We start from the raw sequence: 22,655 nt of genomic DNA on the forward strand, positions 1-22,655 counted from the left end.
CCTCCCTGTTCCGTAACCATCTGGGATCTGCTCTTCAGAACCCCTCCGGCCCTTTGAGGAGATCCGGTTTCCACGAACGTATACCCGCACCTCCCTCTTTCCTCACGTACATACACAAACACCTCCCTGTGGACCCCCTCGTCATCTTTGAGATTCCTCCCTCCTTGCCTTCCATTGTCCGTGTTTTTGAAGGTACGTCTGTGGATTGCGTGAAGGTTGGATGTTCTGCCAAAGTAAATCCAGGAGGTATAGTGACTCCTACTAATGTAGGGTACATGATGTCATTGGCTAGATCATGGACAAGGGTCGAAGGGCACACATGGACATTTGTAGCAATTTGTCTCCTCTCTCTCGTTCTCCCCTCCGGTGCGAGTTTATCTCCTGGAGGAGGGCCTCTTCCGCTTGGAGAGTGGCAAATGTATAACACCCCTCACCTGTTTTCAAAACAAAAACATGAGCTTGAGCATTTTTGAAAATCATCTCCTTGTTTTCATTCTCAGTAAGTTAGAGCGGGTCAGCCTGAGGGGGAGGTAGAGGGAACTCTGCATAGTGATGTTTAAGTAACTCTGGCACATTTTAGGAAAATTGTGGCAGATTTGCTGTATTGCCTCATAAATCATTTTATTAACCCTGAGAACATTCCTCAGTTTGACTGAATGAAAAATTATACACTTTTTTTTCTGACTGTGGAACCCAAACGGAGATGCTTGGAAGAATATTCACGTCCCTTTTTTCCATACTTGCTGTCAAGTTTGAAAAAACCCAACAAAATTAAACCAAATACTATAATACAAGTCTCCTGAAATTATTCAATAACTTTGTGTAAATAAAAAAGACTGAAATCAAAAGGCAGTTCACCATAAAATCATGTATGACTTACTTACTTCTATGGAACACAAAAAAAGCATTTCTTGAAAAATGTCTTGTTTTGTGGCCCTATTGACTTTCATTGTGTGGGCAAACATCCATCAAAATATCTTCTTTTGTGTTCTGCAGAAGAAAAAAAGTCATACAGCTTTGGAACGCCATGAGGGGGAGTAAATGTGTTGGGTGAACTATTCCTTGAGTCAGTCACAATGTCAAAAACAAGATTGCGCCCCAGTGCACATATACACACACTTGTTCGATTGTACAGACCTATGAGCAAAGATTTCCCCAGTGCAGTTCAATAAACATTTTATGAGTCCCTGCGCCCCACTAAACTCGGTCAGAATCGAAAACCACTTCACTCGTGAGCCGGCAAATAAGCAAATAACCCAATTGTTTTTTTTAAGTACACGTTTCTTTTTTCCGATTTTTCAAGATAGGAAATGAACGATGCATGTTCACGCTGGGAAAGCCAGGTATGCCTAATGTTAGCAGAGTTGACTGTATAATTTTTCCCTCCTCTTTTACATTTGTCGTTATCATGATAACTTTTATGCTTTCTGTAGGTCTGTACCAGGATTTACATGCTACAAGCTAGAGAGCTTAAGCCTGACTTTCCGAACCCTCACCCCAAATCCTTCGCACTAACCCACTGAGCATGTGGAACAAATTGTCTCGAATGGGGTATTTTCTTCCTTGTGAGGTATTGACAGTTGATCTAAAATGTTGCATTTTTTCCCAGGGGCTATAATGGCTTCCCTTCGTAGCGTCTCACCCTCTGGTCTTCTTCTCCGCATGTTGACTGCTGCCTTCTGTGGGGCAGAGTGAAAAACTGAGAGGTTGTTGAGTACAGGGTGTCTAAGAGCTGCTCAGAGGTTGTTTGTTCAACATTTTTATTTAACCTCTAACTAAGTGGCTTGTTAGCAGGTAAAGAACGAGTCGTGCCTACACAAGAAATCGAGGCAACCAGAAGCATCGTGCCTTGTGGGTATAATGTTGATGTCTGTTTTCTGTGCATTTTCTCAAATCTATATGACTTTTTCTTCTGTTGAGCACAGGAGAAGCTATTTTGAAGAATGTTTCAATTGTTTTTGTTCATATAATTAAAGTCAGTGTGACTGTAACTTTCAATGCATGAAAAAATAGGCATAAAAAAAAATTCCACCTAGAAAAGCAAACCCAACTGGTTTGGAATGTCATGAGGTTGCATAAATTTTGACACAATTTAAATTTTACTGTGGACTATCCCTTTAAGATACTAATTCTTACCTAGGCCACTCACGTTGACATAATTCTGACCCAAACGTGCACAACGACTGGTTTATCTGGCCCATTTAAACCCACGGCCGCCCCATGGTTGGTTAACATTGTTTATAACTGTAACAGAGAAACAGGTAGGAGAGAAAAATTGGGAGTTCGGGAGGTGGAGGGAAGAGGGTGAGAAAACCAAACAGAAGGAGCCCAACCATCACATTCTGGTCAGGGAGCTGCCGGGAAACAAGCCGAAGAATCCAGAAGGGCAGGGTGTGGGTCCACTTTTGTTCGAACGTAATGTCTTATTGATTCATTTCATCGCTGTGTGGTGGTGGAGTCAGTTGTAATGGTGGGCTTGCCAAAAGTAATCATGCTAATTTTTCCTTACTCCTGCCATAGATGTCAATTCAAGTGAGCTTTATTTAATGAAAACTAGGGATGATGTCCGATAAGACTTCACTACTTTGACCCCTACTCGTTTGCAGAGATATTTCACCCAAAAATGACATTCCTGTTATCATTTACACACCCTCATGTTCCAAATGTCAATTTCTAATGTAAAACACAAAATGAGAAGTTGTGAAAAAATTTTATGCTGCTGTTTTGCATACACTGGAAGCATTATTGTGACCACTTCAGACACCTTAGCCAATTAGAACCTAGCAACCACACAGCATTGTGATAAAAAAAAAAACACTCCAAACACCCTAGCAACCACATAAAAACCAAAAAACACTCTGAACAGAGGTTGTCAAGCTCCAAAAAAGCAAGTAGCTTAAAAGTAATCCAAACAACCTGTGTGTTAACAGTGTTTTGAAGCCATATATGTGACCCTGGACCACAAAACCAGTCATAAGGATAAATTTTTCTAAATTGAGATGTATACATCATCTGAAAGCTGAATAAATAAGCTTTCCATTGATGTATGGTTTGTTAGGATATGACACTATTTGGCCGAGATACAACTATTTGAACATCTGGATTCTGAGGGTGCAAAAAAATCTAAATACTGAGAAAATCGCCTTTAAAGTTGTCCAAATTAAGTTCTTAGCAATGCATATTACTAATCAAAATTTAAGTTTTGATATATTTACGGTAGGAAATGTACAAAATATTTTCATGGAACATGATCTTTACTTAATATCCTAATGATTTTTGCCATAAAAGAAAAATTTTGACCTGTACAGTGTTTATTTTGGCTATTACTAGAAATATACCCCAGCGACTTAAGACTGGTTTTGTGGTCCAGGGTCACATATAAGCTTTGTGTGAGTAGGAGACCAAAAAGTGACTGAATATCTTGTTGTCTGTCCCCAAATGTCGTTAACTTTTGCATATATTCACTTGTTCAGTTGCATATAGTCGCGTCGTGTTTGACATTGGTGACATAGTGACATAGTTCTTGCAAGTCAATTTGAATATACAGAAGTGGGAATAACATTTAAAAGCTACAGCAGGGTAAATGGTGACAGTTTTAATTTTTGGTGAATTATCTCTTTAATTGGTAAAATAAGAAAAAAAATGAATTAAGAAAGCAGTTTTTGCACAAATGATGTGGGGTTGGGTATCTCTATATGTTGCATGCTGTATTCAAACTCATGCCGCCCACATGAGCACCACAGCTGAGTGTGTCAAAGAATTTATGCTTAGCCTCATCTCCAACAAATTAGTGCATTTCTAATCTAAGAGGTGCGCAGACACGGAAACCTTGGGGCGCTTGTTAAATCTGTGCAATGGTTTGAACATGTGGAGGCTTGAATCTGTATCAATCAGGGAGGTGAGTGTGCATATGTGTTTATATTTGAGAGAAGCTAGTGTTTTGTTCTCTATTCTCTACATCTCGGCTCTTCTCTCACTGTCTCGGTTATTGCTTTTTCACACCCTTCTCCTCTGGGTTTAAAAGATCTCTGTCGCTCGCTTTCCCCCTCCTCGCTCAAATCCATTCCAGCTGAAACTTGTGTGAATATGCTGTGATCCCCTCTCGCTGTAGGGCTCGAAGTAATACTCTGTCTATCAAAACGGATATCAGAATCACTTCTTATAATGCTTGTAATTGAATTCATACAGATAAAATTTCCACTCCTAACAGCATGGGCTAAGATGGAGATTTGATAACTCAAGCCCCAAGACTACCAGGCTTAGAGTCAGACTGGGCTCATTTCGAAATGACGGTGGAAAAGTGTGTCTGTACGTGTGTGTTTTGGCAGTAGTTTACAATGAGCTGTTTCTTTTACAGACACAGAACCGCATGAAGTTAATGGCTGATAACTATGAGGATGACCACCTCAAGGCCTCCAATTCTGACCAGACCAATCACAAACCCTCTCCAGATCAGGTGAGTCAATCAGAGAGCACCTTACAGAACCACTTTGTACTTTCTTTATCCTTTATTTCTTCAATTGGGTTTAATGATTGATCATAATTAGAGTTAAACAAACCCCCAACCCTAACCCTAAGTCCCATGCCATTTATGCTAAGAATATGAATTATACCTTAAATTGTGTAGCCTGATGAGACAAGTTCTATTATTTTTCTATTATTTCTATTATTTAACTTTTACATCACCATAAAACGGGTTTAAAAATCCCAGAACTTACACTGAAACTTACACCTATTTCTTTCTTTCTTTCTTTCTTTCTTTCTTTCTTTCTTTCTTTCTTTCTTTCTTTCTTTCTTTCTTTCTTTCTTTCTTTCTTTCTTTCTTTCTTTCTTTCTTTCTTTCTTTCTTTCTTTCTTTCTTTCTTTCTTTCTTTCTTTCTTTCTTTCTTTCTTTCTTTCTTTCTTTCTTTCTTTCTTTCTTTCTTTCTTTCTTTCTTTCTTTCTTTCTTTCTTTCTTCTCACTCACTCTATCCGATTTACCCCTAAAGGCTGTATCCTGATTTTAAAAATCCTGAAAAAGCCATTATAACAAACATAAACAACAGGAAATTACATATTTCATATCCAATAAGGCACAGCATCATCAGTTCCAATTTGTGTATTATTTCATATTGTGTCACCAAAAAAAAAAAAATGCTCACGTTTTCTCATTCATGAATGTGCACGCACATTCTCATTCATTTTCTTGGAATAGTTCCGGCACACAGGATGATTCTGGAAGATTTAGCTGGCTTTGTTCTTTGTTGCTTTTAAATGTTGAATTCCTTTGCCTTAAGCCTCTCTCCTCTGGATGGCTGTCCAACAGGAATTAGTTCATAAGGAGAGAAAGAGGAAAGAATTGACATGATAAAGGATGAATAGAGAGTGAAATTCAAAGAGAAAGGACGGCCTGTTGTATTCTCCTGTCCCAGCTCTCCCAGGAAGCACAAATCCAACTGGTTGTTATGACATGACTTGATGCGTTAAACGCAGTGTGTCATACCTGTCCGTGGACTCCTGGAGTAATCCAGTTCAAGTGCTACATCCTAATTCACATGCTGAAAGAAACGTATCAATCAACAACACTCCGCCCAGGCCTCAACACATATCCTGCTATTCCCAACTACATACGTGTGTGTATGTGAGCTCATTGGAACTCTGTCTACACACACATATACACACACAATCTCCCATGCTCACACAGAAATCTGCTATAAAGCTATCCCAGGGTCTCTCCCCCATCGCAAACCCTTTCATTGTCTTTCCGGATTGCCAAGAAAACATTTAGCTCACATTTTCCTGTGATCTTCATTTCTCACTTACATATTTCCAACTCAAATAAGAACACCCTCACACATCAACACCTGAGCCCGCTCCAAACCTCCCCGAGCATACTGTTATCACCTAAACATGCCGACTACAGAGCTGGGACCGTCAGGGACCTCAGACGGCATTCATTGCAGGTATTTTCCACAGCCATCCAGGACAAATGGGACAGAGGCCACGTGTGTTACTAATTTCAAGCTCATACTGCTATGGTTTCAATTCTTGTTGCAGCACAGCCGCTTAATGCTGTTTCACTTTGGTTCAATGGCTAACTAATCACCCTTAACCCTCTGCTGAGAGATGGAGAAATGAATGGGAGCATAGTGTCTTACTCTTATTTATAACATTCAGGTTTTTTTCACTGCATGGGAAAAACTCACTGCTGCTCCTCACTGAGTGTTTGTCAAAGGGAAAATTGGTCACTTAACATGAAATTTCAGTGCAATAAATGACCTGCTCTCACCCACTAATAACTTCTTTCTTTAATCCCATGCTGCCTTGGATTAAACCTGCACTCATTTTCCACCAATAGGACGATGAGGAGGGCATTTGGGCATAGCCAATCACATGCCCTCTCCCAGCCATTTTGTTCAGAAGGGTGAGAAATGTATAAATGGGGAATGATGCTCCTCTTCTGTATTTCATCGTGTGTTAACTGTCTTTGAGTGTGCTTATTATTTTCTTCTCCAACACTTTCCAGTTCATCCTTTCACTTCTTTCTTCTTTTGGTCTTTTTTTTCCCTCTCTCATTGTTCTCATGTCCTGTGATTTTCTTTTATTCTGTCTGTTTTTTGTCTGCCTCATTTTGGCATGTATTGGTGCTGATTATTTAATAATTTTTTTACTTTAAAAAATGGTCAAATATGACTTGCAGATATCATACACACAGTTTGATATCTGCAAGTCATATCCCCAAACACACACACACACAGTTTCCTTTTGTCCCCACAAAAATAGGTCACAGGTCTGTTCTGATTTGGTCTGCAGCGAAGAAAAATGTAAATAATAATAATTAATTGAAAATAAATTACTATTCCATAATTACTTAATTTATAAAAACTATAATAAACATAAAAAAAAACTAATAAAAATAACAAAAAAACTACAAAATTATTCAAACTATAGTTAAAATTAAAACGAAAACTGAAAATAAAAATACAACTAATTCAAATATTAATACAAATTATAAAAGCATCTCAATAAAGCAAAAAATTATTGTACAGTGAGTTCTGGGGAATCTTTGTTTAATTTCACACAGCGCTCATGGCGAAAGACACTGAAAAAAAACTGACTTTATGCAATGGCCACAAATCTGTCTGGGTAACACTTTAGAATAGGGAACACATATTCACTATTAACTAAGAGTTTTTCCTGAACAAACTCCTAATTTGCAGTTTATTAATAGTTAGTAAGGTAGTTGTTAAGTTTAGGTATGAGGTCGGATTAAAGGGGTCATATGATGCTATTTTAAAGATCATTATTTTGTGTATTTGGTGTAACAGAATATGTTGACATGCTTTAATGTTCAAAAAACACATTATTTTTCAAATACTGTACATTATTGTAGGTCCTCTATGCCCCGCCTCTCTCAAACCTCTGTCATTGCCAACAAAGGGTATATAACAAAGTATTGAGATTAAATTTTGTTATTGACCAAATACTTATTTTCCACCATAATTTGCAAATAAATTCTTTAAAAATCCTACAATGTGATTTTCTGGATTTTTTTTTCTCATTTTGTCTCTCATAGTTGAGGTTTACCTATGATGAAAATTACAGGCCTCTCTCATCTTTTTAAGTGGGAGAACTTGCACAATTGGTGGCTGACTAAATACTTTTTTTCCCCACTGTATGTGTTTATATTTGAGAGAAGCTAGTGTTTTGTTCTCTATTCTCTACATCTCGGCTCTTCTCTCACTGTCTCGGTTATTGCTTTTTCACACCCTTCTCCTCTGGGTTTAAAAGATCTCTGTCGCTCGCTTTCCCCCTCCTCGCTCAAATCCATTCCAGCTGAAACTTGTGTGAATATGCTGTGATCCCCTCTCGCTGTAGGGCTCGAAGTAATACTCTGTCTATCAAAACGGATATCAGAATCACTTCTTATAATGCTTGTAATTGAATTCATACAGATAAAATTTCCACTCCTAACAGCATGGGCTAAGATGGAGATTTGATAACTCAAGCCCCAAGACTACCAGGCTTAGAGTCAGACTGGGCTCATTTCGAAATGACGGTGGAAAAGTGTGTCTGTACGTGTGTGTTTTGGCAGTAGTTTACAATGAGCTGTTTCTTTTACAGACACAGAACCGCATGAAGTTAATGGCTGATAACTATGAGGATGACCACCTCAAGGCCTCCAATTCTGACCAGACCAATCACAAACCCTCTCCAGATCAGGTGAGTCAATCAGAGAGCACCTTACAGAACCACTTTGTACTTTCTTTATCCTTTATTTCTTCAATTGGGTTTAATGATTGATCATAATTAGAGTTAAACAAACCCCCAACCCTAACCCTAAGTCCCATGCCATTTATGCTAAGAATATGAATTATACCTTAAATTGTGTAGCCTGATGAGACAAGTTCTATTATTTTTCTATTATTTCTATTATTTAACTTTTACATCACCATAAAACGGGTTTAAAAATCCCAGAACTTACACTGAAACTTACACCTATTTCTTTCTTTCTTTCTTTCTTTCTTTCTTTCTTTCTTTCTTTCTTTCTTCTCACTCACTCTATCCGATTTACCCCTAAAGGCTGTATCCTGATTTTAAAAATCCTGAAAAAGCCATTATAACAAACATAAACAACAGGAAATTACATATTTCATATCCAATAAGGCACAGCATCATCAGTTCCAATTTGTGTATTATTTCATATTGTGTCACCAAAAAAAAAAAAATGCTCACGTTTTCTCATTCATGAATGTGCACGCACATTCTCATTCATTTTCTTGGAATAGTTCCGGCACACAGGATGATTCTGGAAGATTTAGCTGGCTTTGTTCTTTGTTGCTTTTAAATGTTGAATTCCTTTGCCTTAAGCCTCTCTCCTCTGGATGGCTGTCCAACAGGAATTAGTTCATAAGGAGAGAAAGAGGAAAGAATTGACATGATAAAGGATGAATAGAGAGTGAAATTCAAAGAGAAAGTACGGCCTGTTGTATTCTCCTGTCCCAGCTCTCCCAGGAAGCACAAATCCAACTGGTTGTTATGACATGACTTGATGCGTTAAACGCAGTGTGTCATACCTGTCCGTGGACTCCTGGAGTAATCCAGTTCAAGTGCTACATCCTAATTCACATGCTGAAAGAAACGTATCAATCAACAACACTCCGCCCAGGCCTCAACACATATCCTGCTATTCCCAACTACATACGTGTGTGTATGTGAGCTCATTGGAACTCTGTCTACACACACATATACACACACAATCTCCCATGCTCACACAGAAATCTGCTATAAAGCTATCCCAGGGTCTCTCCCCCATCGCAAACCCTTTCATTGTCTTTCCGGATTGCCAAGAAAACATTTAGCTCACATTTTCCTGTGATCTTCATTTCTCACTTACATATTTCCAACTCAAATAAGAACACCCTCACACATCAACACCTGAGCCCGCTCCAAACCTCCCCGAGCATACTGTTATCACCTAAACATGCCGACTACAGAGCTGGGACCGTCAGGGACCTCAGACGGCATTCATTGCAGGTATTTTCCACAGCCATCCAGGACAAATGGGACAGAGGCCACGTGTGTTACTAATTTCAAGCTCATACTGCTATGGTTTCAATTCTTGTTGCAGCACAGCCGCTTAATGCTGTTTCACTTTGGTTCAATGGCTAACTAATCACCCTTAACCCTCTGCTGAGAGATGGAGAAATGAATGGGAGCATAGTGTCTTACTCTTATTTATAACATTCAGGTTTTTTTCACTGCATGGGAAAAACTCACTGCTGCTCCTCACTGAGTGTTTGTCAAAGGGAAAATTGGTCACTTAACATGAAATTTCAGTGCAATAAATGACCTGCTCTCACCCACTAATAACTTCTTTCTTTAATCCCATGCTGCCTTGGATTAAACCTGCACTCATTTTCCACCAATAGGACGATGAGGAGGGCATTTGGGCATAGCCAATCACATGCCCTCTCCCAGCCATTTTGTTCAGAAGGGTGAGAAATGTGTTATTGGGGAATGACGCTCTTCTTCTGTATTTCATCATGCGTTAACTGTCTTTGAGTGTGCTTATTTTTTTTCTTCTCCAACACTTTCCAGTTCATCCTTCCATTTCTTTCTTCTTTTGCTCTTTTTTCCCTCTCTCATTGTTCTCATGTCCTGTGATTTTCTTTTATTCTGTCTGTTTTTTGTCTGCCTCATTTTGGCATGTATTGGTGCTGATTATTTAATAATTTTTTTACTTTAAAAAATGGTCAAATATGACTTGCAGATATCATACACACAGTTTGATATCTGCAAGTCATATCCCCAAACACACACACACACAGTTTCCTTTTGTCCCCACAAAAATAGGTCACAGGTCTGTTCTGATTTGGTCTGCAGCGAAGAAAAATGTAAATAATAATAATTAATTGAAAATAAATAAAGTAATAAATGAAATATAAAATACCAGAAGCATTTATATGTATACTATTTCATTTATTTATTTATTGTTTTATTTAACATTGAATGACATAAAAAATAAAAGGCTGCAGAAGCTTTTGTATTTTAATTTTTGTATTTTTTATGATGTATGTATTTATTTTTTTAAATGTATTATTCCAAAAAATACTTTACGAAACCAACTGAGAAACATTGCTTTACATACTGCTTTTATGAATAAACCACTGTAGCTTAAACCTTTAAAATCACTCTTTATTTCGATAAATATACTTTCCCATCCCCTGTCGAACATCTATTCAGGATTTCTGTCACGCAGAGAGTTGAATTCCTCCCTCCACCTTTATTATTTTACACAGACAGCCAAAGAACAAATCGACCTGTCTGCCTTTTGACTGCTCAGGTCTTTTCCTGTCTATTCCCTCCAAAAAACGACAACATTCTCATATTTGCTTCCACACTGACAGTTTTGATGGATGGTTTTGAGGAAACAGATAGACCGTAGAATACATATGAGCTGCACATGTTCAAACCATAGGACACATGCACAACCGTTTGAGCTCTCCCATCAGAGCCATTGCCCCATGCCCATGGTGATGCTAAATGCCATGTGGCGTTTTGACTGTAATTAATTAGCAGGTCGCTCCCCATCGATGCAGCCCATAGATAACACATGTCCATCGCATGAACAGTCGCATGCGGTAAAGCGCATATACTGTGAGTGCAATTAGGCGTAGCAGAGCACTGGAGAACAGAGTGGAATTGTGTGAGCTGTGAGCCGAGTTTCTCAGCAGTGTGAAGGGAGGGTTTTAATCCAAACAGCTGCCCACATACACTGTGTCCTATTTCAGGCAACTAATGGGCCCCTTTCGCTAATGTTTTTGCTTCGTTCGCAGTTCTTAACGTCTGAGCCGCTACGATACATTTCGAGGAAGAATTCCAATCGTCCACTACACCCACGGTGCCAAACCGTACATGTAACCGTAACATTAAAGTTGCTCCTTGTGTATCATATGACCATGTAAAACTTGTAATGGCATTTAGCAAGGGAGATCAAGACCCCAAGCCTCTGAATGTATTAAGGCTCACATAAAGGGCAGCCGTGTTCTCCGAACCATGTTCTCAGGGCAAACTGCAGTTGTACGTACAGAGTATGATTAGAGAGGGTAATAATCTCAACATGACTCTGATCTCCCTCATGTTGAATTGTGGGTGGTCGAGGGCTATTTAATTGCTCGCAGTTTGGCATGATAACCCACTGCAACCCTGGAATCGTTTCGGCTGTGATGAAATGCAGTCCGTTTTAATCTGACTGTGTGGTGCATCGCTAGGTGTGTATTTACAGATGCTCTCTGGCCCTTGACTCTGTTTTGTGTTGTTGTTCTTTAGGGCTTCGCATTTTCTCCTGTAGCTTTGTGGATAATTGATATATATCTGCTTTTGTTGTCCTCTTCCATCATTTCAGTGTCACTGTGCGATGATGTGTGTGGTTTTTGGTCATGGAAATTAACACCCATGAGTAAGGGAGCTTGAAACTTTCAGAGTTATTCCTGTTTCGCTAACAGAATATTTGTAAGCTCTGCCTTCAGGTAAATGTCAAAACGGAGTTAGCTTCAAATGTCAGGAGGACTGATAGAGCATCAACCCTTTTGAAGTAACTTGTCTTCTTGACTGTTTGTCCTCTTGCCTGTTTGAATTGATTTTGAAAAGACTTCTTCTCAGTTTGAGCCTGGATGTCCGAAGGAAGTGGGATAAATGTGATGTCCACCATCACAAACTTGACTGTATCATTTCATTTTCCGCGAAAACCATAAGGCCCAGTGCCGGATGCAAGACATCCTTGTGAGCGAGAAATCAGTCAACCAGTTGTTTCCATCCTCCCAAAACAGGTCAATCCATCACTTTTGTTCCTCTGCTGCATCTTTCACTAAATTTCTCATTCCTCCATCTTTTGTCACAAGTTTGTTTTCAAAGTGACATGATGCCAGAGCGGGTGTTAGCATGTGGAGCAGAAAAGTAATGAAGACTCCATTGTCATGTCACCTCTATTTGATGACCTTAGACATTACTTACCATTTGGACGGTGCAATTCCATGGAAACCTGTGAAACAGAGTTTGGCAATCACTCGCATATTCCAGGGGTCAGTGGGTACCCGTCCCGCTGGAGCAACTAAGGTGTAACCTCTGCTGAACTCGTCCCATGAGTGCAACCACCCACCATTTGCCCACATTATTAAAACTGTCCCGCCCCTCAGTGAGAGAACAGAGACCTCGTTGCTGACTTGTTTTTTTCTCTTTCAGCTCAAAAATGGCTCAGTGGTCAGAGGGGGAACATTTCAACAGCTCTGTTTTAGTCATTAATATAAACCCAAAATGCATGTTTGCTTTCTTATTTGCCTTTTGTACTTGCATTGTTTATTCCAGCTTGACTTTTGTCTTTCTGTCAGTTCCAACTGATTCCAGTCCAAATATTTATAATTAGATTAAAATGGGAAACATGTGGCGGTGAGGGAAGTTGCAGGGGGTCGTTGTTGAAACCTTCCCACCTCCATATGATTTCAATATAAAACTGGCCTCTGGCTCCATGCGCCTGGTGCAGACAGGAGGGTAGACAGTGGTGGGGCCCTCACTCCATCTGGGGGACTTCGTTCGGCAGAGCACAAACTTGGGGTTTCTGCGGAGCCCCTGAACCATGCTGCCCCACTTCCTGTACCATGAAACTGAGATCTACATCCCTGGAGCAGAAGAGACTCACTGTACCCCAAATGGCTCATTCAGTCACTCTCCGAGAGGGATTGCTTCTCCGTTTGTCAGAGTAAGAGCATGCCATAGGAAATTAGAAAATAGGGTGTCATTGGAAACATACCCTAGCTCCTTACAAGGGGTCAGAGGTCATTTAATGGATGGCCGTTGCTCACAGAGTCTCGGGAGAGGCCAGTAGACTGAAATGACTCTGAGCCAATCAAGCGTGCGACAGATATCAACCAGTTGGTCCCAGCAGCACGCGTGCGGCGGGTTTTATCTGACCCCGTAGTCGGAGCCTCTCACTCGGCTTGATGAGAGACCAATAACTGCCCTTGGAGACGGAACGTATGGCTGTAGTTCTGCAGCGGCTACTTTTAAATAGGCCAATCGGAAGAGAGTTGAGACGGCGGAATCTAAGCATTGAGATGATGTCATGAAGGATGAGCTCATATATAAGAGCTAATATTGGAGTGTGTTGAATCTCTCCTCTGTCAAGACTTCTGGCTCAACGTTCTCTGCTGGATCCTGAGAGAGACTCTGCTTAGCATCAGCTGAATAGGCGATGACTTCCCCCACCACCTCTGGTTTTCATGGAGTATGTCAATATATGTATTTTCCTGAGAGGAATTCTGAGCTGGCTCGGTTGGAGATGGTACGTGTTTGGGGAGGTTAAGTTTACTAGTCATGTCAGAAGTTATTTCAACACGTTCCATTTCACATGATTTCCAGTCCAGCTATAAATAGTCCTGCAGTTTGGATTTTATCTGCCTTGTGGGGCAACATTTGTTAATTTTTGAAGATCTGAAATTGCTGCTTTTGATGTACGCTTTCTTGCCCTCTCTCCCTCGTTCTTAATGTTCCCTCTCTCCTCTCTTTCTCTTTCTCTCTCTCTCTCAGGCATAACGTTGCTTTTTTGGGCAGTTTCGTTTGCCCAGTCTTGCTTCACTGCCTGACTGTCCTGCTTTTTAAGACCTCAGCAAACCACACGTCTTGGCCTTCTCTCCCAGGATGCATCACTCAAGAAAAATACATTTTAATGGTGCATCCGTGTTTCTGGTTTCCCTCTTGGAACTAGGCAACCCAAGGACGTACTGGCCAGCTGGGTTCTGCTTGCCTGGTCTATGTCAGAGGGTAAACTAGGAAAATAGACTAAAGATGTCAATCGAACCGCAGCATTTCTAGTGAGTGCTGTTTTTTTTTTTGGTTTTCACCTCACCGTTTCATCAGTTCTCCCCTCAGAATCTTTAAATTGATTTTAGGCTGTAATTAATTGGTGGGTGCTGGCGATAATAAAAGTATGAATTTCTGTTGTTGACCTCAGAATTACCAAATGACTGCGAACAATCCTATCAAAACAAATAATCGCATGACTCTTCTCTTGTCAAACCCGCTGAACCCAGCACAGCCACGGTTTCTGCGCAAGCTGCTGAAACAGTAAAGTTCGAGGCTCATTGTGGTGGGGATTATGTGGTCGGAATGTTTTGGCCCCTAGGTCCAGGGCGCCATTTCTGGATGTGTTAACGGGCGGTCGTGGGAGCCCTATCCTGGGCACTGTGCCCATCGGCTTCCCTCTTCAGGTTAGGAGGGGAAGGTACTCATAATATTTTACCCTTGTGACTTTAGAGAGTCTGCTAACTGATAACGCAATTTTCTGAGCGTTTCCCACTCCAGAGAAGGACTGAAAGGAATGGATATTGCAGTGAGCTGCGACTTTTAAAAGGCGAGTACCATGCATGTTAACCAAGCCCATTGGAAAACTATGCGTCTGGAACTGGTGCTCTATTGGTTATGCAATATTTCACTGGGATTCATCACTGGAAACGTGTTGATTTGTTCACTTCCAGATTGTTCTTGTTTTTACTAGGGCTGCTTAGACATGTTGCGTTCTAATCTCCGCCCGCCGAATGTTAGCTTCATACTGCTAATAAACTCCCTGCGGCATGTCAATAGGCCCTAATGCTTTCCAGAGCTGTGGCTGGGGGGCCTGGAGCAGGTTGAGGGCCTCCTGGCCCTCCTGTGGATGCCACTGGTCTGATTTAAAGCTGATAGGAAGGAGCTGGCTCAGATTCTGCACCCTGTCTAAGCTGTCCAATAACCTCCTTAAATCTCCCAGTTCATTTAGCACTTAACCAGCCGTGGACGGAATGAACACTGGAGACCGGACGGGTGGAAACTGCAGTGCTGCTCCCTCTCCTTTAATTTCTTCCTCCTTTGCTGCTTCTTTCTCTTTGTCTCTTCCCCCATCTAACCCTTGGTTCAGTCTGTTTCCGTTTACCCAGCTCTCCAATTAAGCCTAAAATCGAGGGCCTAGAACTACCTCTATTATCAGTCAATAAAAAGGGAAACCTGCCATGTGTGGTTCACACTTAAAAGAGGCATTACAGGTGAACATGTTACACATATGTGCAGAGATATCTTACCACACCAGGACACAAGTGCACGTGTGAACTTAGGGCTAGATGGAACAATGGTGTATACTACATTAATATAAAATATATATAAATAACATATATAAAAAGTGTAGTGATACCACATATCCACAGAGTGATTTCTTTGTTTAAAAATGCTGATTTTATAACATTTGATGTATCACATACTTTTCAAGTGTTTTAAAATTAAAGAAGATATAAAAATTACATTATAAAATTACATGCATTAGTTCATTGTTCATGGTAATTTTTTTTATATTTTAAATTTAATGATTTAATATAAAACATTTAATTATTTATTATAAATCCCTAAATAATATTATATTGCAAATTAAATGGATATAAATATTTATATTATATACAGAGTTATTATAGTTATCTAAAATTGAAAGGAAAACTATAAACCATTTTCGTCACTCGAAATAAAGTAAATGTTAACTGAAATGTAAAAAAAAATAGAAATATAAAAAAAAGTTTTTAAACTTTTTACCAGCCAACATTTCTTATTTTCATTTAGTTTAACTTGATGTTGCGAGATAAAATTAAAACTGAAATAAAAATTAATAAAATCTATATAGGTGTATATTTATAAAAAATAAAAAAAAAGTAAAAAACACAAAATTACTAAAACTTTAACTAAAATTAAAATGGAAAATATAAAAATTTAAATATTAATGAAAACAGTACTACAGTGTACTAATATAACAGATTATTATATGATATTATATTAATTAAATTTTATGGCTTTGTGTGTACTCTAGGCCTATGTATACATGTCAATTTCTCTTTGAACCACTGAGCTGTTGACACGCATCCTCCTCACCTGAATTATTCCTGTCTCTGAGGACCAGGTGTGATAGCAGAGGATTGTGTATTTCTTACCTCTGTGCCAGAGGGAGTCTGTTAGAGCCATCTCTACCAACTCTGCACCATTTAACCCACCTAGAGCCCCATTTTCAGTCTCTCTGCTTCCTCTGCCCCCTGCCTTTACATGCGTAGCGGCGTAAGTCTTCTGGTGTTGAGTGGTACACAGGGGAAACCCTTTGACCTCAGGATGTGGTTCTCCTTAGATCTCTCCATCCACAGCTGTTCTCAAAACTCCTGCTCTCGTGGAGCACTGACAGTAAGACAAGAGATTTACACCAAACGTTGGGGCTGTTTGTGAACATGAGGCCATGGGGATCTCTCTAAGTCACTTATAATACCTGGAGAAAGCTATCTGTTAGCATTCCCATTCGTCATAACAGCAGTTGCTTGACTATACAGACAAACCTTGATTCCTCAGGCTTCTCAGAGGCATAAAAATATAGCAAAGGGGACAGAAGTTGGTCAAACAACAAAAATAATGCAAACAGCAGATAGCTTTTTAAGACCTCAGATGAAAGATGCCGTTAAAGAAACAGACTCAAGTCAAAGGTCTTCCTTGCATTGTGAGTTTAAAGTCAAATGTGACACGTTTATAGTTAAGATTTAAGTCTTCCGTCCATGGTTTTCTGAGCTCCCTGTAGTTATGCTCAGATCTGGTCATTAACTTGTCTGGTTTGCCCTCACAGTGGGGTAGATGTTCTGGAGCTTTGCTACATGTTCACCCCTTCCTCTGCTTTCTCTTCAGCACACTCTGTTACTGGTGCCCCTCTCAACCTCAGTTTGAAGAGGTCAGGACCTCCTTTCACCCCAACACACCTCACCTTCAGGGTGACGACCCCCATGGCCACTCCTCCCACTTCCTGGAGTGCAACTACAACCCACACGACAGCTTTACTTCCATTTTCTTTTTGGCTCATTTCTTTTTGGCAGTTTCAAGTCTTTTTTGCTCATTACGGTGTGGATTCACACACACACAAACAACACAATGAATGGAATGCCGTCCCTAGACTCCAGCCTTCATGGTCTGTTTAAATGGCGCTATGATTGTGACACTGGGATTTGCTTGGTGTAAAAATTCCCTCCATGCTTCTCCAGAGTCAACAGTAACATGCCCTGCCTTTTTGTCCTGCTTTCCCTCACCCAGTGCTATTAAAGACCTGCTTATTCTATTAGGCAGTGACTGGGAGAGCTTTGGCATGTAAGTCAACGTTCATAACCCCCCGACCGGTATGGATCTAATAGCATTTATAAAAAAACCTGCGTAAATAGGTGACGAGGCTCTAAGTTCATAAAAAGTTACAGCAACGGAGCCCTGACATGCATAAATCTTGCATCTCTTAAAACATGAGTGCTGTTTCGTAGCATGCGAGAGAGAGAAAGGCATTGTCGGGCCTTTTTGGTAATCGACTTTTTGTTTGTTTTTTTGGGGGGGGGGTATTTATATGCATGTGTGTGTGTGTGTGTGTGTGTATATATATATATATACATATACATTTTTCTTACATTTATTTAACTATTTTTTTGTTTTAATTAATATTTTTGCTATAAAATATTTTTTCTTTTTCTTTCTTTTTTACCTGATATTTTACTTGATATATGAAGTGATGTTTTTTAATCTAGGTAATAAACATTAAAATAGATATGCATTTTACATACCTTTTTGTTACTTTTTATTTTTTGTTTTGAATCAAATTTAGTTTTTTTTTACTTAATATTTTGCTAGATATATGAAGTGATATGTTCTAATCTGAATAAAAATTAGAACATATATGAATTTTTGTATATTTTTATTTCTAAATTTAGAATCAAATTTGTTTTCCTTTTTTATTATTTAATATTTTACTAGATTAGATTATTTTACTAGATTATACTATATATTATAATATTTTTATAATATTGTTATTTTCTGTTATGCTGAATGTAATGCTTGTGCAAATTATAGAATTGGAAGATTGTGTGTGTGTGTGCGTGTGTGAGGGGTCTACCAAGATATATTGAGAGTTGTGGATGGAGGCATTGTGGTCAGTTGCTTATGAAATGACAGTATGGAAACACAGACTGACTCACCTGCTCTTAATCTGCCGTCCGGATCTGCTCTTGGATTACATATGTTTCTGTCTGTGCGCTTTGGGGAGGTATGCGTGTGTCTCTTCGCCCCCTTACCCTTTATTTGACGGTCATTATTCTCTCATGTCAGTGTTTTTTTTTGCATGCCGTGGAGGTGATTTGTCTCTTTCTTGAAAAGCACTTTACGACAGCAAGCCCACCGGCCTTGTCAGTGTCTCGCAGGTTTGAAGCTTTGCAGTCCCTCCTTATCTTTATCCCCTTAACACTCATGGACGCGTAGCGCAGCGAGACTGAAAGAGGATAGCCCAATAAAACTCTCAGCCACGGGAAAGGATGTGCACCGGGGTCTGGCTACTGTGAGAGAGGCCCGCGATCTGCAGATCCTCCCCCACCCGGGTGAGCTGCTCTGAGCTGGGCTTCCTGTGCCGCTGGGCCTCCAGAGTCTGTGAGGAAGGAGCCAGTGGCTCGTCTCTGATGGACCGCCTGACTGACAGCATTGATCCAGGCTCCTGCCTCTCAGTGTGGGTATCGAATGGCACCCGATGAGCTGATAGGTGATAAGTGAGTGGGGGGAAATGTGAAGGACCCCTCATTGTTGAGGGGTCTGTCTTTACTTTCCCCCTGGTCTTTTTGAGGAGGGGGTTCTCAAGTTATGACAGTGCCAGGTAGGAGTAGGTATGCAACACACTGCAGCATCTGGTGAAGACAGCTTCTTTTAGAGGGAACATAATGAAAGAGGAGACGGACAGATGCCTCAGTGAACCTTTTGTGAATGCTAGTCTTTAGGCGGGAGCTGCAGTGTGAGGTTCAAGAAGGTGGTCAATGTGGCAAAGAGCAAGAGAACAGACATGTGTCTTTGCGGTCAATACCCACAGTCTATTGATATTTTTGTCCTTAGACGGTCAGTAGAGGGTCGCAGGAGTCCTGACTCTGACATTTCTCTGTCACTGTCACATCAACGGTTGTACAAGTGATTGAGCTTTTTTTGTGTAAGGGCGCACTTGGGGGTAAGTGAAATTAACAATTTCTTAACTCTCAGCCACGGGAAAGGATGTGCACCGGGGTCTGGCTACTGTGAGAGAGGCCCGCGATCTGCAGATCCTCCCCCACCTGGGGCGAGCTATTCTGAGCTGGGCTTCAAGGCCACGTCGGGGGCTTCCTGTGCTGCCGGGCCTCCGGAATCTTTGAGGAAGCAGCCAGTGGCTCATCTCTGATGGACCGCCTGACTGACAGCATTGATCCAGGCTCCTGCCTCTCAGTGTGGGTATCGAATGGCACCCGATGAGCTGATAGGTGATAAGTGAGTGGGGGGAAATGTGAAGGACCCCTCATTGTTGAGGGGTCTGTCTTTACTTTCCCCCTGGTCTTTTTGAGGAGGGGGTTCTCAAGTTATGACAGTGCCAGGTAGGAGTAGGTATGCAACACACTGCAGCATCTGGTGAAGACAGCTTCTTTTAGAGGGAACATAATGAAAGAGGAGACGGACAGATGCCTCAGTGAACCTTTTGTGAATGCTAGTCTTTAGGCGGGAGCTGCAGTGTGAGGTTCAAGAAGGTGGTCAATGTGGCAAAGAGCAAGAGAACAGACATGTGTCTTTGCGGTCAATACCCACAGTCTATTGATATTTTTGTCCTTAGACGGTCAGTAGAGGGTCGCAGGAGTCCTGACTCTGACATTTCTCTGTCACTGTCACATCAACGGTTGTACAAGTGATTGAGCTTTTTTTGTGTAAGGGCGCACTTGGGGGTAAGTGAAATTAACAATTTCTTATGACATTAGATATTTTATATCACAACAAAAGTATATACAATAATACAGTTGTTTTTGCTGGAAAAAAAACTTAACCCCCCCCCCCACACACACACACATTTTGAGGCATAATATGTAGAAATTAATTGAAAATTAAGTGTATATATATACACACACAGTATATAACAGTATACTGTACACAAATATACCTCTGAAAATGTAACCATAAAAAACACTAAGAAAAAAATATTTTTTTCCCTTAATATTTTCTTTTATTGAAATTTAACCACAAATAGTTTTGAAATAATTCCAACCTTTTATATTTTAATGTTATTGTATATTTTAATAAAAATATATTTATTTAATGGAAGCAAATAGTCTGCCGTCATTACAAAATAACTTCAAAAAGTAAAATGTAGCACAAGACTAACAAACAGGATTCAAAACATAAACAATTAATTCTAAAATTTGATTTTAAAGCGGTTGAAAAATACCCACAATATGCATTTACATGTCTCTGAGAAAAAAATAAAAAATAAATAGAGTGGATTGCAGAATGTGCTTATGTTCAATAATATGGAAATAAAACAAATAATAAGCCTATGTTAATATCTAAAGTCCGATATAAACACAATAATATGAAGATTTTAAATGACCTGTAATTTAATTTAAGGGCTTTCTAGGAAATATGTGACCCTGGACCACAAAGCCAGTCATAAGGGTCAATTTTTCGAAATTGAGATTTAGACATCATCTGAAAGCTGAATAAATACGCTTTCCATTGATTTATGTTTTGTTAGGATAGGACAATATTTGGCTGAGATACAACTACTGAAAATATATACACTATATGAAAATCTGGATTCTGAGGGTGCAAAAAAATCTAAATATTGAGAAAATCGCCTTTAAAGTTGTCCAAATTAAGTTCTTAGCAATGTTTTGATATATTTACAGTAGGAAATGTTCAAAATATCTTTATGAAACATGATCTTTACTTTGTCCTAATGATTTTTGGCATAAAAGAAAAATCTATAATTTTGACCCATGCAATGTATTTTTGGCTATTGCTACAAATATACCCCAGCGACTTAAGACTGGTTTTGTGGTCCAGTGTCTCACATTAATATATGTGATTAAAATCCGTTTCATTAATTAATTGACACATGTAATTAGATTTTAAAAATTAATTGGCAGACCTTCTCTTGGAGACATCTCTTTCCATTGATTTATGTTTTGTTAGGATAGGACAATATTTGGCTGAGATACAACTACTGAAAATATATACACTATATGAAAATATAGACGAGACAAATGGCGCTTTGAGTGGAAAATTCCCCTGTTGTAAATCTGTCACCTGGGCATGATATTTGTTTCTGTTATCGTTACATTATTTATGATCTCAGTCTACCACAGGACTTTTTTTTTTTAAATGTAACGACAACACGGGCACAAGCCAAACCGTTATGACAGCACCCAGTTGACAGAAAACGTCACCAGCCATGACAAGACTGATGTTAGCGCTATGTTAACTAGAGCTGGGCTAACTGTGGCCATCCTCAAAACCTGGTCATGACCCTATTATGCACAGTTCTTGACTTTACTACTAACCTGATTCCAGGTGATTAAGCAGGACACTCAGGTGAGGTTTTCTGGACTGTTTCTGCCACCAAAGAGGTGTTGACTTAGTAGTTAAAACAGAGGGTGACGGATAGCGCTGTGTTTGGGCATTTGTCTACAGCTGAAAACTCGAGTCCATTCATCCTTTCTAAGAGCAGATGGGGTCACATTAATATATGTGATTAAAATCCGTTTCATTAATTAATTGACACATGTAATTAGATTTTAAAAATTAATTGGCAGACCTTCTCTTGGAGACATCTTGGAAAGATGGAAGAGCTGTTAAATGGATAATTTTTCCAAGACGTCATGCAAGGACTTTTTTTTTTTAAATGTAACGACAACACGGGCACAAGCCAAACAGTTATGACAGCACCCAGTTGACAGAAAACGTCACCAGCCATGACAAGACCGATGTTAGCGCTATGTTAACTAGAGCTGGGCTAACTGTGGCCATCCTCAAAACCTGGTCATGACCCTATCATGCACAGTTCTTGACTTTACTACTAACCTGATTCCAGGTGATTAAGCAGGACACTCAGGTGAGGTTTTCTGGACTGTTTCTGCCACCAAAGAGGTGTTGACTTAGTAGTTAAACCAGAGGGTGACGGATAGCGCTGTGTTTGGGCATTTGTCTACAGCTGAAAACTCGAGTCCATTCATCCTTTCTAAGAGCAGATGGGGAGGAAGAGAAGGGAATAAACGTCAAATCCCATCACTTGTTGGGCCTTTTTAAAGCTTATTAGCGCACAGCATGCT

The 22,655-nt window shown here is 39.8% G+C and overlaps 1 protein-coding gene across 3 annotated transcripts in view; it reads left to right on the forward strand.

The window, feature by feature from the left end:
• LOC107580227 (ELKS/Rab6-interacting/CAST family member 1-like) overlaps positions 1-22,655 on the forward strand; it is a 202,882-nt gene that overhangs the window by 158,150 nt on the left and 22,077 nt on the right. For 2 of the 3 annotated variants that reach the window (XM_016265961.1, XM_016265968.1), the window contains exons 18-19: positions 4,358-4,456; positions 6,338-6,403. In XM_016265961.1, coding sequence (XP_016121447.1) covers positions 4,358-4,456; positions 6,338-6,364 — 126 coding nt within the window. In that variant the 3' untranslated portion in view covers positions 6,365-6,403. Of the gene's footprint in view, positions 1-4,357; positions 4,457-6,337; positions 6,404-22,655 lie in introns of those variants that run through there. The other variant, XM_016265973.1, reaches the window with a different exon arrangement.

This window comes from Sinocyclocheilus grahami, unplaced genomic scaffold, assembly GCF_001515645.1.
Source record: "Sinocyclocheilus grahami isolate Dianchi unplaced genomic scaffold, SAMN03320097.WGS_v1.1 scaffold33.1, whole genome shotgun sequence".
NCBI classification, from domain to species: Eukaryota; Metazoa; Chordata; class Actinopteri; order Cypriniformes; family Cyprinidae; genus Sinocyclocheilus; species Sinocyclocheilus grahami.